General features: G+C 31.7%; 2 protein-coding genes across 2 annotated transcripts; one reads left to right on the top strand and one right to left on the bottom strand.

Annotated features, from left to right (window-relative positions):
• The first annotated feature begins 1,619 nt into the window (after positions 1–1,619).
• On the top strand, positions 1,620–5,831 carry LOC139873102 (5-formyltetrahydrofolate cyclo-ligase, mitochondrial). Its single transcript, XM_071861038.1, has 7 exons — positions 1,620–1,902; positions 1,982–2,122; positions 4,285–4,443; positions 4,665–4,706; positions 4,795–4,840; positions 5,523–5,593; positions 5,691–5,831. Exons 1-7 carry the CDS (start codon positions 1,629–1,631, stop codon positions 5,825–5,827), a joined length of 870 nt encoding a protein of 289 aa, XP_071717139.1. The 5' UTR covers positions 1,620–1,628; the 3' UTR covers positions 5,828–5,831.
• A 633-nt stretch (positions 5,832–6,464) lies between these two features.
• Positions 6,465–8,520, bottom strand: LOC139873334 (uncharacterized). Its single transcript, XM_071861259.1, has 2 exons — positions 7,755–8,520; positions 6,465–6,764 (listed from the first exon to the last, which is right to left on the bottom strand). The coding sequence occupies exons 1-2, from the start codon at positions 8,469–8,471 to the stop codon at positions 6,609–6,611; spliced, it is 873 nt and encodes a 290-aa protein (XP_071717360.1). The 5' UTR covers positions 8,472–8,520; the 3' UTR covers positions 6,465–6,608.
• Between the last annotated feature and the right edge of the window lie 8,349 nt (positions 8,521–16,869).

Genomic DNA, 16,869 nt, shown 5'->3' with positions numbered 1-16,869 from the left:
CACGACATCACAATGAGCCATAGACACTAACTAACACCATTTCAAGTCAAAAACACGAATTTAGAGAAATCTAGAGTTTTAGAAATGTTACCCAAACGAGATGAAGTTGGTACCAAAATGAAGAGGATGAAGAGAGGATCACGAATATGTAATTTATTTTGTTGTAAGCCTCCTAGATCGGATTTAGATGATGATTGAATGAATTTGGTAAATGGGTGTGTGTTCTTGCTAGAGAGAAAGAGAGAGAGATGGAGATGATAATGAATGGGTGAAAGGGGTTTGACCCTTTGACCTAGTCAAGGGTTTGATCCCTTGTCAAGTTTAGTCCCTCAACTTTCGTTCGGGTGCGTGAATTACCTAAACGAGATAATTTAAAACGCGTATCAACGGGAGATGTTATAAACATATAACGGAGTTTAAATTAGTATAACGTAAAAGTAAATGGAAAAAGGCGGGATGTTACAGCCACGTTAGCACACGCCACCGACATTCCGGATACTTCACGTAACAGAACCATTCAGTGATTGACATGTGTATCCCGTGAATTTCGGACATCCTACGCCTAAAATAGACCCCCTGGGTCACCACATTTCACATTATTCTGATCTGAACTTCAGTCAGAGAGAAGTACAATTTCTCTCTCACACAGTTCTTTCTCACTCTAAAATCACATTAGCCGCTTAGCAGCAATACGCTAGAAGGATCATCACAGATTGATCCACAGATTGATTGAGGTCACCTCACAGATCTCACATCTGTGTTCCGGGTCTGCAGAGATTATTTCTCGAGGGCAAACAACAATCAACAGTATACGCCACACGCTGAGCAGCTATTATCTTGACTGGTACCTTACAGCCGCTATACGGAAAATCGTACCAACAACAAGCAAAATGAATACCCGCTTCAAGAGAGACCTACTTTCCTCTTCTTCTAGAGCCATTCTTCGAAGTCTTTCCATCTTCCTTATGCCACTCCACCCATTTACCCGTCCGATGTTTATAAGTGTTTGATGAACTAGATGGAACTTATTTCAATTCATAGGCTCTACTTTTTTCATAAGCTACTATATAGGTGTGTTTGACGCACCGGCTTATGGAAGCTTATGAAAGCTTATAGGAACTTGAAATTATAATTTTAATAAGCGCCAAGTTATACGCTTTGTTTAGTAGACATAAAAAGTAGACATTATGCAAGTCATAAGCTCTTAAAATAACCTACTTATACTAGTTTATTAAAAAAAAGTAGAGCTTATAAATTGAAAAATAAGTTTCAGCTAATTTACCAAACACTTATTAAAATAATAAGCTCTAGCTACCAGCTTAAAAAATAAGTTGTAGCCCATAAGTTCAAGCTCCAGCTCCAGCTGCAAATTCAAGCTTCAGCTAATTTCAATCAAACATACTATAAATAGTTTATTTTTTAAGAGCTTATAATTTTCATAAGCTTACTGTTTATATCTTTTTTGAAAATCACAAAATGAAGCTTTCACAAACTTCCATAAACTGCCATAAGCTGGTGTATGTAAAAATATTTTTTTAAAAATGTCTAAATTTATGTGACATAAAACATGTGATTACTCAAAATCATCGTTTTTGATAATAAAAAAATGGTGAGAAAATTGAGGTCACATGGGTCCGTCATACAAAGGGCTGAGACGGTTGGTAGCACTGACCATGTCCTACCCGTTCACAATAGCAACACCCCCAATCCAACCCGCTTTCCCTTTCACCCCTTCTCTTATCCTGCGCCAACAAACACAACCACCATTTCACCGTCGCACCTCCGCCACCATGACCACCACAACCAATCACCTGGAAGAAATATTCACTCAGAAACGACTTGTCCGATCAAAAGTGAAAAAAGATCTCAGATCAATGGACCCCACCCTTAGATCTCAACAAGGCATGTTTTCAGTTATCATCTATATGATTTTGTTATTGAAAATTTTTATACTTTTTGTAACATTAAATCATTTTTTTAGATGATGCAATTCAGAATTTGATATTGGATGCTCCATGGTTTAAGTCAAGTAAAAGATTATGTGCTTATATAAGCTGCAGTGCATTAAGAGAAGTTGATACCTCAAGGATTTTGCAACATGTCTTACAAAATGAATCAAAAGGTCTGCTTATTTAAACTTAAGTTTTGGGTATCTATAGAGCTGTCGTTTTGAACAATTGATTATGTTCTTTTCATGTTTAGGGTGCCCAAGTTGAAATTTTTAGTAAGTATTCTAACTAGAGTTGAGGTATAATATGTGTTTGTGAAAGATGCCATCTTTATATCAAAGGATTAAGGCATTTGTTTCTTTGTGCATTTTATATCGCTTTCTTTATGTAGCAAGTACTTGTTTTGTGAATGTAAGCAGTATGCCTACTTTTGTTTTTTCGTAATCTATAGGTTGCAATTTTATCTCGTCAATAGAAAATGGGTCGATTGAGGTTGTTAGTTAACGAGTACATCAGAAAGTAACTATAAATAAGATGGTTCGGTTTAAGTGGATCGATAGTCACCTAAAGTGTATTCCAAAGCTTACATTCGTAAATGGTGTTACTCAAATAATAAACTTATGTCAAAACTTTGTCATCATATTTCATTTTGAACTTGTTAATGAATTCAGCCATTTCCGCTTGTTGATTTGTGAAAGTTGATTTCTTTTGCTTGATTGTGAAAACTAAAAACCTAAAAATTTTCGTTAGGCTGTTCAAGAGAACTCAAGCATTATGTAAATACTTGTTAGCGGTTATAATGTTAATTTTTTTTTTGAAAGGCAAGCAAGTAATAATATAAAAAACCAAAAGATACATGGAGAAGGATCCATTAGAGGTGGATCAACAGAACAAACACATATAGCTAAACATTCAAAACACGACAACAACTCGAAGAACAAAGTAATAAAACGAAAGATTACACTAATGAGAGATAGGCGACCGGATTTGATATCCACGTTTGCCAATCTAATTTCCTCCCTGTTAATCTATTAGAGATCCAATCAAACGAGATGGTTTGTATTTCATTAAGAGCGACCAGGGCGTTCCAATTTTTGTCTCGGAACACTTTATTATTTCGGTTTTTCCAAATAAAATACGCACCAATCCACTTGATTGCTAGCCATATTGAATTCCCAAGGCTCGATGTTGAGGCAGACTGACTGTTTTCCACGAGAAGCTCGGTGATGGTGAAGTTGTTGAAAGGTCCCATGTTCCACCATTTAAATATTCGATCCCATATCTCGATCGCGTTTTTACAGAAAATAAGCGTATGCTCCACCGTTTCTAGGCCGTCGTCACAAAGAGGACATCGTACACTATGAAGATCTATTCCACGTTTATCAAGCTCGACTCTTGCGGGTAACCTTTTCTTTGCGGCTCTCCATACAAAAATTTCCACTTTTTTTGGGGTTAGATTATTACGGATAGTACCTTGTTGAGAGGAGAATTCTTCCAGAAAGATATCATCTATAGCAGCCTGTAGTATGTTAACTTTGAATGCACCATTAGAAGCCATTGACCATTTTACATTATCCTTTTTGTTGCGATCAGAAGCAGCGTTTGAGATCATGTTGATTAGCGACTCGAATTCCCTCGAAACCCTTCCTGTGATTTCACGCCTCCAATTCCAAGTTGCATCAGATAATCCTCCGCCTTCCATTCTGTCTTTTATTGTTGCATCATGATTTAGCTCGAGCCTAAATAATCTTGGAAAAAGATTACAAAGCTTGTCATTGCCAATCCATTGTTCTTTCCAAAAAAGCGTGTTCCCTCCATCGCCCACTGTTTTAACAAATGAATCTTTAAAGTTGATTTGCAAGTCTTCTATTTCTTTACCTGCTAAAACAATATTATTCCACACACCAAACTTTGGGGACATTTCGTTATCCGATAGTAATCCACCGCATGCGCCATGAATACTACGAATTACTTTAGTCCATAGTGAGTCGGTTTCGGATTTAAACCTCCACCACCACTTTCCAAGTAATGCTAAATTTTTGCTTTTTAAAGACCCGATTTGTAACCCCCCTTTCCCATAGGAATTTAAAACTTGTTCCCATTTAACCCACGACATTTTTGAACCCGATTTGTCATTACTCCGTAATATTTTAAGGTACAACCTTACCGGACCAATTATATATGAGTGTGAGTGTTAGTAACTTAGTATGCCATCTAAAAATGAAGAATTTGACTTGATATGAACTTGGCATATATATTTTGTAATAAATTATAATTGATGTATGAGCTTTACATCTTAGTATCTTACTATCTTTTTTTCTTTTTCTTAATGAAGATGGGGAAACAAAAAAGATACTATATGTTCCACGGGTGGAGGACAAGAATTGCTACATGCGAATGCTAAATATATCTGGTATGGATGATTTAATTGCAAACTCCATGAATATATTAGAACCCGCTCCAGTTGATGCTAATGGGAACGATCGAGAAGATGGTTAGTATTTCTTGTTGATGGAAGCTTATTTTTAATATATGTTTTTTTTTTTTTTTTTAAATTTTGAAAATAGGCCCTTCTCTTATAAGTTCCTGTCACTAAATGTTGTAATTATAAAATGTGATATCTTGGTCAAATATCAAGTATCATACTTGGTTATTGCTTTCTAGTAGAAAGAAGCATATTCAAATATTAATCTAGAAAGGTTTAATATATTGCAGTTATGCTGGCAAATGAACCTGTTGACCTGCTTTTGTTACCTGGTAACATATCATCAATAAGTTTACATGATTAATGATCCAAAATTTTCGTTTGGTGATGTAATCATTTGTATCTTGATCTTTTTTTAAGGACTCGCATTTGACAAAACTGGAAGACGATTGGGCCGTGGTGGAGGGTAAGTGTTAACCCTTTTGCATTTATCATCCAATCATAGACAATTAGCATTACTAGCATTTGCTTAGATCTGTGCCCTCGATATGTCTTGTAAAGATGCAAGTGCATTATATGTGGATATAAAGATTCAGTGTTTGAATAAGTTATGGTTCATAATCGAAGATATAGGTGTGTATTTAACTATTTATACATGTAAAAGTAGATGACTTTATAATCGAAGATATGATAAATGCACATTAGAACTAAAATAAGGTGATATTAACATAAACCCATATCAATGTAACATTTATCTGAAGACTATATTTTTGGATTTTTCAGTACAAGTAGCAAATATCTTATACCAATTTAGTCCATGAGTTTAAGAATGTTGAATCATGTTAAAAAGTAGTATATGTGCTTTGTGTATGCCTTGCATAGTGTTAGACTTAGTAAGGTCGTTTTGTCTCTTGTAATTGCAACGTCATTCCATTCGTTACATTTTAAGTATTTTGCGATAAACACATCATCCATTATGCATTGATTAGCCTCCATCTTCTAGTTGCAAATATCTAAATCTAAAGTTAATTAAAAATGAAATGGAAAGAAAGGTGACACATGTTTTACTGGACTCTATAGCTCTTTTTTCGTTTTGCTTTACGTTCTTTTTCTTATTTTTTCACCTGCTCTGCATGTAACATGTCTAGTTACTACGACACGTTCCTTTCAAAGTATCAAGAACTTGCAAGACAAAGAAACTGGAAACAGCCTCTTCTAAGTAAGCCTTCCTTCCTTAGTAAGTTTTCTGTAATTATGCTACGATTTTGAAGCTTTAAATTCATATTACCAATAAACTTTTAATCTTCTTTCTGCAGTAGCACTATCGTATTCAGTGCAAATATTAGATGACGGAGTGGTTCCACTCACTCCGAGTGATGTTTTCATAGATGGTATTGTATCTCCATCGGGTTTCATCCCTATTAGCCCCGTGGCCCACGAGATTTGCCATTGAGATGTTATATTAGCCGAACCTTCTATAATCTTGTTGGAACTTCATTCAAGAATAGCGTGTTTTAGATACTCAAAAGCGTAGGCGAAGAAGATTAAAAGATGATTTGCTTATCGCATTGTGTGGATTTTGTCCTTAAGTTTGACTCTAAAAGGTCAAGTGTGACCATCAGTCAACAGTGTTGTTGCACATTATGAGGTTGTTATGATTCTAATTTGTCAGTTATTGATGATATCTTTCAATAGTGAACTTTTGATTCTTGATGTTGATTGTGCACTTTATTGTGTTTAGCTAAACATGTGAATTATATTACATACATTGATAAACTTTTAATTCTTATATTAGACCCAAGTACCCAATATTGTTAATTTTTGCTTGCTTTTCTACTTAAAAAATAGATGGACATACTTAACTGGTTTTATTTTGACTTTTAAAGTCAAATGTAAGACTTTCACTTTCATTATTAAGTTTCCATATGAGCCTAAAGAAGTTCAATGCAAAACCATCATACACACAAAAACCTGTATTAAATCTACAGAAAATCAACTTTATTTTGAGTATTAAAATACCAAAATTGACCCTGAAAGTATGGCCATTGTCTATGTGTGTTGAAGGGATGAGTGATTTGTCAACAACAATGTAAAGAAGAAACTATAATCCATTTACTTGTAGAGCAACTGTCTCCTCTCATAGAGTACAACAATTGATGCATAAGGTGCAAGTGATTACATCAGTGATTAGAAAATGTTTACACTATTTCTATGAAGAAGGAAGCTTTAGTTTATCAATGTGCTCTTTGAACAGCAGTCTTGAACAGGAGAACATATAACTTTTGGTCCATTGAAAAGTACATGAATCCACCAACTGAATGTGTCACAAATGATCCAAAACTTGACCCTACGATACAATGCCATGCTGGTCCATACACCCCATCAAACTCCTGCAACAAATACACAAAATTTAAGTGTTTCCTACATGATTAGAGGCCCCATTTAAGTAATGTACACATAAATATAAAATTGTACTTAAAAAATGCCAAATAACATTCAAGAAATTAAACTCCATTAATGTAAAGACCCATTTTTTCACTGAAAAGTACACAATTTGACTCTGACGTCACATGCAGGGTTAGAAATGGTCTCATAATGTGTTATATCGGCAAGTATCTTCTCTTTAATCTGATTGTTTGGATTTATCATGTATTTATTAGCAATACATTTAAACATATTACATACCAAAGGTTGTTGAACTAGCGGTATCGTTATGGGTATGGTGATCAAGATGGTGAGGGTTCAAGTTCTGGATGAATAAATATATGTATATATTCGTGATATATGGTGAGTGAGTGTGTGTGTGTGAGTATTTGCATTTTAATTAAAAAAATAATAATAGGATTATGGGTCATCTAGTAAGTTACCTGATCAGTTCTTATGTTACATCTCAGTCCACATTAACTTTAACCTATCAAAATTCACTTTAATACCCTACAATCAATTTACTCAAAACCCATCATTTACCATTTTCTCGACATTGATTGCACAAGACATAATTTACAATTACAATTATTACTAAGATTTATATAATAAATCCCGCCCTTCCCTGTTTGTAATCCAAAAAACAGCTTTATTATTGACCAATCAACTGTTAACATAGTATAAGTTGATTTTAAGCATATTATTTTATGATATCAATCAATACTCACAATTTCACAAAAAATAGATACTCGTATAAGATATGTCTAATCCGTTTAATGATTGACATATGACATATGAATTGTGTATTACGGAGTATTCTCTAGTATTTCCAACTTGAAATTGTCATGTGTCCCAACCTGTTACTAGACTTACTTATAGACTTATATAGATACAAAAAAATATAAAGTAATAATAAAATCTAAAAAAATGGAAGTAAAAATAAATAAATGTACTACCTTTTTGAGGGTGGAAGCAAGTGTTTTAGCAGTGAACTTTTCCAAACTATCATATGTTTTTCTTGTAACATCAACAACATGAATTTGCATATAAGGAGGCATGTCAGCAGAAACCACTTTAACACCATTACAAGCAAAAAAATCAGCCAGCTCAGCCTGTGAACTACTTCCAAATGATCTCCTTCTACTAAGACCTTTACTAATTACTCCTGTTCCATTTGATGATGATAAATTTTGCCTTTTGACATCATACCCATTTGGTAATTTCATTATTTCATCAAACCCATTTTTTTCTTGATCTTTTTCATCCTTTTTTTGTGTGGGTATTTTGTTACTGACAACAATAGCTCTCTTGATGTTATCTTCTTGTTCATCAACATGGTGTTGTTGTTTCACTGGTTTATTAGCATAATAATAATGGGGTTTTCCTCTACTTGAAGAAAGTCTTGTTCTTTGACTTTGACTATTTGACTTGGTCAAAGATGCAGTGGTTGAGATATCAGTAACAGTAGTTTGGGGTTGAGGTTGAGTTGAAAGAGCTTTATGATTCAAGTACAATCTTGAAAAGTGATTGGATATGTTTTGGATGGTGGTGGTGGTTGTTGGTGGATCTGGGTGGTGGTTGGTGGTGGGTTGGGGGTGGTTCATGGTGGTGTCAGGTGTAGGAGGTGCATAATGTCGGCGGTGGGTGGTGGTGGTATTGTTATTGTGTGACATTTGAAGTGAAAAATGAAGGTTTTGGGGATATGATGTTTTAGGGATCTGTTTGATAGTATTTGGATAGTGGGTGGGTTTGGGTTGTTTGGTTTGGTTAGATCTTAAAGGGTGGGGACAGTGTTGTAGGAAACTGTGTGATTTATTGAGTTTTTTCAACTTAAAGGTAATTTTTTAGTAACCGAGGTGTGATTTAACGTTCTATTTTAGATTGTGTTTTCACTTTTTTAACCATTGTAGTTTTACACTTATTTTATTAACTACGTAGTACATTTAACTCTTGTAATTTTACACTTATTTTATTAATATTCATTTGCATCCTTAATTTTGCTTAAAAATCAGAGAATAGAATCAATATAATTAATAATTAGGATTCACATGTGATTATAATATTCAATCACATCTTTTTTTACACATCCACTCTGCTAACGTTTTGTAAACCTTATATTTAAGCTCCACCGCCGGTCTCCGGCACCTCGCCGGAGGTCCGGTTGGCCTCTTTTCCAACCTTTTTCCTCGTCTCTTCCTTCCTGCTCTTTCTCTTCTGTCATTCCCATCTGTTTTGACGTCCCACCTTTTTCTCATTTTTCAGCGGGTTTGGGAGGTTATTGGCGGGTGTTATCGTTATCTAACATCGTTCTCGTGGTAGGGGTGATGATGTTTACGGCCCTCTGAATTTGCTGGTTCTCGATGTTATTTTGGTGGCTGATTTGTCCTGAACTACACCAGCGGTGGTGGTGGCTGTTTGCCTCTAGTAGTTGGTGGTGTTGTGGTGCTGTCGTTGGATCTAGTGGTTTACCACCCAGTTGGTGGTGGCTTCCAGATGTGGCGGCGGTGATGTCGGCGGTTTGTAGTGGGTCTTGGTTGCTCGAAATAGCTATCTTTCGGGGTTCAGGGGGACGGTGGTAGCGCGATGGACCGTGGTGGGTGTGATGACCCGGGAATTTCCGACCAAATTTAAACTTAATCTTTATATGTTTCCGACACGATAAGCAAAGTCTGTTAGATAAGTCTCAAAAAATTTGAATTTGTTTTCATGTATACATTTACCTTTCGACTATTCCCAACGATTCACGAACCATTGTGTATAGGTATGTATGTAAATAAATGCATATAAAGATAAAAGTGTATATATAATATTTTGAGTTAATAAAATAAACTTTAATCAATTGGATTTAAACATATAAAATAATAAACAATTAAGTATTTATATATAAATGTATACAAGATATTATTATGAATCTATATGTATATATGTGATTTCTAGCAATAATTGTTAATTGCATATTGTGATATATATATGTATATATATATATATATATATATATATATGTATATATATATATATATATATATATATATATATATATATATATATATATGTATATATATATATATATATATATATATATATATAAGAAACTACTACTCAATATAAGTTATTACATTATATAAATTATAAAATTACATAAACAATATGTAATATTAATATATTACAAGTTAAAAATAAAGTTATTATATCAATATTATTACTCTTATCACTATAAAAATTACTATTAATATTCAAATCAGTATTAGGGATATTATTATATATATAGTTATGAAGTGTGAGAAATAAATTATTATGATATTATTATCATCTATATTACTATTATTATATTATATTATAAGGTATTATTATTAGTAATTATAACATTAAAAGTATTATTATAGTTATAATTATTAATTAATAAGATAAATCATAATTTATAAATACATATATATATATATATATATATATATATATATATATATATATAATTATATAAATGCATAAATATATACAAGTATATAAAATCAGATTTATATACACTGATATATATACAATACAATATATAAAATGAATATTATTTTATTACTAATATAATTATAAATATATAAATTATAAATTTTATAAACTCACAAAATTAATTAAGATTCTATATCAAATAAACCTGTAGGTAATTTGGATCCTGTCTCTAAAATCTAGTATACAAACAAAAAGCAGTACCATTTGATTCTTAGCCATTCACAAAGTAACAAATTCAGTTGAGAATCGTACAACATTTTATTTTTTTTTATTTTCTTTTGCTGTTCTAATAATGAACCTGTTAAATCCTTCTTACTACAAATCAAACGCATTCTCACAATTGTTAATAACACCCATTGATTTTTTTTTTACCCAATTTATCAATTACAAATCATTGAATCATTAACAGTCCTTAACTAGTCAGAATTAATCAGAAAATGAAGAACAATTTATTATTTCCCCTGTACGTGTAATAATTTTCAAAAGCTCGGATTCAAAACGAAATTACAAAATGTAATAATGCAGTTTTATTACTAATTTCATACTCAAACTTTCTGCAAAATTTTAGTTTTCAATTCCTAAAAACGAGCTCGAATTCTCGAAGTCAAAGATAAGTTTTAAAAAGTCAAATATTTTGTTCATAGCAAAATTCATGAATTTGTTGATGTTCCTGTTGAAATTGAGAATTCACAAAGATTATAGAGGTAAATTGAAATACATTTCGTATTATACACTTTGTCCAAATCTTTCTCTATTGCAAAAATCAATTTTTTTTTTAAAAGACCTGCGATGGACAGTTAGAACAGCGAAGACTGTTTTGATTTTTTTTTCTTTTTCATTCAATATAAACAATAGATTCTGATTAATCAGTATTATAGTTTGATATATCAAAAATCGTTTTGGGTTGAGTTGGATCCTTAATGGCCGATTAAAATCATGAGGAAGAAGATGAAGAATTAGATGACAGTTAGATATAGTTTAAATAAATGTCAGATTGGTATTAAATCAGAAAAACAAAAGCAGCAGAGTGGTTTGATGGGTGTGTCGGGTATCGAATGGTCGTGGGTTTAAACCCCAGCAAGTGCAGCCTAATTGTTTTGGAATTCAAAGGAGGTAGTCTTCCTTATTATTATTTTTATTATTATCATTTATTATTATTATTATTATTATTATTATTATTATTATTATTATTATTATTATTATTATTATTATTATTATTATTATTATTATTATTATTACAAGTATTACTATTATTGTTAATGATAGTATTGTAAATATTATGATTACTAATATCATATTTATATTTATAAATAATACTAATAATATTATAAATATCATTTAAGTATTATTATTATTATTATTATTATTATTATTATTATTATTATTATTATTATTATTATTATTATTATTATTATTGTTACTAGTGTTATAGTTATTAGTATTATTATTTTTACTAATAAAAGTAATAATTACCATTTATGATTATTATCGTAAATATATTTATAATGATGATATTATTATTAATTATTACTAAAAATTATTACCATTACTAGTAATATTATTAGGTAGTATTAGTATTATTAACATGATTAAAATCGATACAAATATTATTATTATGATCATGACTATTATTATTAGTGTTATTATATAAATAACACAATTTATTATTATTTTCATTAATATTAGCATTAGTACCATTTTTAGTATTATTAGTATTATTATTATTAACAAAAATATTATTAGTATGAATATCATTAGTAGTAATGTTACTATCAATATAATTAAAATACAACTTTTTATATATATCAAACATTATTATCTATGTAAAAAAAATATACTTACAAGTACATTACATATATGTGTAAATTAATTAGATTAACAACCTTTATATAAATATCCATATATAATAAATTCAGTATTTTTAATATATATATATATATATATATATATATATATATATATATATATATATATATATATAAAACTAAATAAACAATAATCATTATAAAATATATATACAAATTAATTACATAAAGTTATAATTATTCGATTACGATTATGTGTATTAATATAAATATACAAATGATATAGGTTCGTGAATCCGAGACCAACCCTGCATTGTTCAGTCGTTCAATATAATCATATGTATTTTTACTACAAAATACATTAGGTGAGTTTCATTTGCCTTTTTATCCTTTATATTTTTGGGCTGAGAATACATGCGCTGCTTTTATAACTGTTTTACGAAATAGACACGAGTAAATGAGACTACATTCTATGGCTGGATTATTAAATCGAATATGCCCCTTTTTGGTCTGGTAATCTAAGAATTAGGGAACAGACACCCTAATTGACGCGATTTCTAAAGATAGATCTATCGGGCCCAACAAGCCCCATCCAAAGTACCGGATGCTTTAGTACTTCGAAATTTATATCATGTCCGAAGGTGGATCCCGGAATGATGGAGATATTCTTATATGCATATTGTGAATGTCGATTACCAGGTGTTCACCATATGAATGATTTTTTTATCTCTATGTATGGGATGTGTATTGAAATATGAAATCTTGTGGTCTATTAAAATATTGAAATGATTGTTATGATAAACTAATGAACTCACCAACCTTTTGGTTGACACTTTAAAGCATGTTTATTCTCAGGTTTGAAAGAAATCTTCCGCTGTGCATTAGCTCATTTTAAGAATATTACTGGGAGTTATTCATGACATATTTCAAAAGACGTTGCATTCGAGTCGTTGAAGTTCATTAGAGATTATTATTAAGTAAATGACAGATTAGGTCATTTATAGTTTGGATATTATGAAATGGTATGCATACCTGTCAACTTTCAATGAAATGAAAGTTTGTCTTTTAAAAACGAATGCAATGTTTATAAAATGTATCATTTAGAGGTCAAGCACCTCGCGATGTAATCAACTATTATGAATCGTTTATAATCAATATGGACTTCGTCCGGATGGATTAGGACGGGGCGTTTCAGTTGGTATCAGAGCGGTGGTCTTAGCGAACCAAGTCTGCATTAGTGTGTCTAACTGATAAGTCGTTAGGATGCATTAGTGAGTCTGAACTTCGACCTTGTCTGCATGTCAAAAGTTTTGCTTATCATTTCGTGTCGAAAATTACCTGCTCATCATTCTTAGGGAATCATTTACTTATCATTCTTAGTCTAGACACATCTTACTGCATTGATTGCATGAATAATTTATAGACAAAATTCATATCTTAGCGTATCTATTATTGTTACCTTTGCCTGACAGCTTCCGAAGATTCCTCCGTAATTTATGGGATTTTAGTATTATATATGCATATGTAAATTATGTATTGCAGGGTACTAATCTACATCTTATAATCTATTTCTTATCGAAAATCCTTCATCTGATCGTATGAGATGAATCCCACAACCAGTTCGAGTCCCTTAGATTTTGATAGCTATTCCGATAGTTATTCCGACAACTATTCCGAAATGGATATTCACCTAAGCTCTGGAAGCAGCGTCACCTGAATGAATCAATCAATTAGCCATCCCCAATTCATCTGATGGGTTCGTAGTCTATTTAATCATTGGAGACAAGAAGAAGCGATCCCTTTCATCCACCATAATTTCCTCTGGGCGAAGAACCTGAAGCATTCACCGGTGAACCAATCCGAAACACCATTTTCTCTCTCATTTCCAGAATATCTCGCCACGATTATATTCTATCTAAAATTCTAAAACTTATTCATCCACTCGTTCCGACCGACAATCATCTCGGAATAATAGAAGAAGTCAACGAACTTCGTGCTCGAGTAATTAATTTGGAGAATATGGTGCAAAATTTACCAGCTTCAGCAACATCACCGGTACCAACAGTACCATCAGTAACAGCACCAGTACAATCAACAATCCACGCCTCAACATCTCATTCTGTATCTCAAGTATAATCATCATTCTATGTATCGTTCTACATCAATTACCTTCGTTCTTCATGATGATTAATCTCTATTGTTTTAGAGATTATATATTCTTGTTCTGACGGTAAACCAAATGAGTTTAATATCATATTAACTCAATGAATCCATGATTACATCTGAAGAAAATATATATGTATATATGTTTTCATAAAGATTGTAATTAAAAATTCTTTCGTACGAAGTGTTAATTGTGAAAATATTTTAACGGGTAGGTAATACCCGAGGAATATTCAGATTTCGCATTAATAAGTTACACTGTACATTCTTCGAAGCTGATTCAACAGTCGTTTACTATCCTACTTACATCCATCGATATACATATCCGTTCACCGCAGAATAACCATTTTTCATTCAATTTCATATTTGAATTTTGACCTATCAGAATCCAACAAGTGGCATAATGAAGAAAACATTTGACAAAATAAAATTTGTTAGAAACAGACAAATTAACTATGAAAATTTTTGTTAAGAATCCACGCTAACTGTTCCTAGCTAACTGATTACATTTTATTTATCGCATTTTATTTATCGCAATTTAAATATCGCAATTTTATTTATTGTCATTTAATTTCTGTTATTTACTTTACGCACTTTATTTATCGTCATTTAATTTCTGTTATTTATTTTACGTACTTTAAATATCGGGACACGTATACAAAGTTTTGACATATCATATCGACGCATCTATATATATTATTTGGAATAACCATAGACACTCTATACGCAGTAATGATCGAATTCTCTATACATGGTTGAGGTTGATTCTATAATAATATATATACTTTGAGTTGTGATCGAGTCTGAGACATGTAGACGGGTCACGATACGTATTAATTAATTCGAATATTATATATTAAAATATATATAAATTATTGGACTGTTAATTGTGGACTATCGACTGTGGACTGCCATCATTAGACAATTAAAAATGAATTAAAATATTGATTATAACATATGAAACTAAACAATTCTTCAAGTTTGCCACTTGATTTCATCTTAAACCTCATTTGTATCTTGACGATTACAATCTGTGTTCAAACCATTCATGATTCTTGAAAACATCTCAATCCAGAGAATGAATCAACCGCAATTCAACTACGAAAGAAAAGATTAATGCATACAGTTATGCACCTGAAAACACTCGGAACCTGAGTAAACGTTAAACACGTATCTGTGTTAACTCTTTTGGCATTGTTATTACCGAAAATAACTTTGCAATTCCTTTTCAAAATTAGTCAATTTTGTCACAGCTTCAGCAAGTCAACTTCGACTTTTCATTCGAAACAACTTTATTATAACCTTGATATATATGCGTACTCTTTTATTGTTACCGGGGAAGCTTTTATATTCCACCATATTACCAGCAGACGTACCAGCAACCTCGTTGCTTCTTGGTTTAAACTCTCCGATAAATCATTATATTTATCATTGAAACCCTATCATATACTCATTCGCATCTTGTAACAAGAACTGCCATACTAATTACCGGGAATCAGCAATCAGTACTTTAAAAACTCACAGCATATATACATCAACAGTTATATGTATAACATTTATCTCTTAGAATTATGACCTTTCATTCTGAAATTCTGAACAACACTCAGTCTACAAGTCAATACTCTAAATGTTGAAAAAGCTGAATGAAGCAGCAGAAACTGTAGACAACCGTAAACGACCTTAATCGCCGAAAGTTTAATGATAAAGAATAGAATGTTGGAAAAGCTCAAAAACAAATTGGAACTGAAAAACGGATTGAGCTAACCACGAAGGAGACCAAGGAGAAATACAAGGACCATACCCTATATTCAAAGAATCCAGATGATTCTGTATCTGATGAAATCTTTAGAGATTATCCTACTCCGAAGTCATGTTAAAATCTTGCGGAAAAATCTTTCTTCATCAACCTTCGAACTTAGAAACTCCAAAATATCATCATAAATATCTTCGATATTTCTGAGGATATTTTCATAAATATTCTTGTCCGAAATTATTTATCTCTTCCTACTATCTATATTACATCATAAAGGAAACCATTTTAGTTATAAATTTCTTTAAAATTCGAATTTAAAATATGAATGTTTTTGAAGTAGTGTTGGAAGCTGATGCATGAGTTAGTATAATATAATGACACTTGATCAACATGATTATATTACAGTAAGTCATGCTGAGTTTCTAATGGGACGTGATGATTCACAAATTATAACGTCATCATGTGCCATGTTACATAACTCTTTCATTCTACTTAACTTCTGAACATATCAAGAAAATATATTCTTGATAATTCTATTTTCAGTGATTCAGGTAATTTGACAAAACAAATCGTGCTACTACCTTTCATTTCTACCTTGTATATTATGATAATTCGAAACTCTATACCTATGAATTCTGGGCCGTTACTTGCAAAAAGTAAACAAAAGCATGAAGCTCCGAAATAAAAAGGGGTATAAATCGCAGCAAATAAGAGAGCGCATTAACTGTGGATGACAATAATTATAGGAGACAGAAGCAGAGACATTGAAATATAAGGGAAGATATAAAATCCAACAACAACGCAGAAATTACAAACCATGGATATTAATACGAATAGCAATATAAAGACACG

This window comes from Rutidosis leptorrhynchoides, chromosome 10, assembly GCF_046630445.1.
Source record: "Rutidosis leptorrhynchoides isolate AG116_Rl617_1_P2 chromosome 10, CSIRO_AGI_Rlap_v1, whole genome shotgun sequence".
Lineage (NCBI taxonomy): Eukaryota > Viridiplantae > Streptophyta > Magnoliopsida > Asterales > Asteraceae > Rutidosis > Rutidosis leptorrhynchoides.
Note: the sequence above shows the minus strand (reverse complement) of the source record. Positions and strands in the feature narration are given on the sequence as shown.

Excerpts from the sequence above, each read along its gene's own strand:
- LOC139873102 (XM_071861038.1), top strand. The coding sequence starts at position 1,629 with ATGGGTCCGTCATACAAAGGGCTGAGACGGTTGGTAGCACTGACCATG. Across the intron at positions 2,123-4,284 it reads CTTACAAAATGAATCAAAAG|ATGGGGAAACAAAAAAGATA; the intron begins GTCTGCTTATTT and ends TTCTTAATGAAG. Across the intron at positions 5,594-5,690 it reads CTGGAAACAGCCTCTTCTAA|TAGCACTATCGTATTCAGTG; the intron begins GTAAGCCTTCCT and ends TTCTTTCTGCAG.
- LOC139873334 (XM_071861259.1), bottom strand. The coding sequence starts at position 8,471 with ATGTCACACAATAACAATACCACCACCACCCACCGCCGACATTATGCA. Across the intron at positions 6,765-7,754 it reads TTGCTTCCACCCTCAAAAAG|GAGTTTGATGGGGTGTATGG; the intron begins GTAGTACATTTA and ends TATTTGTTGCAG.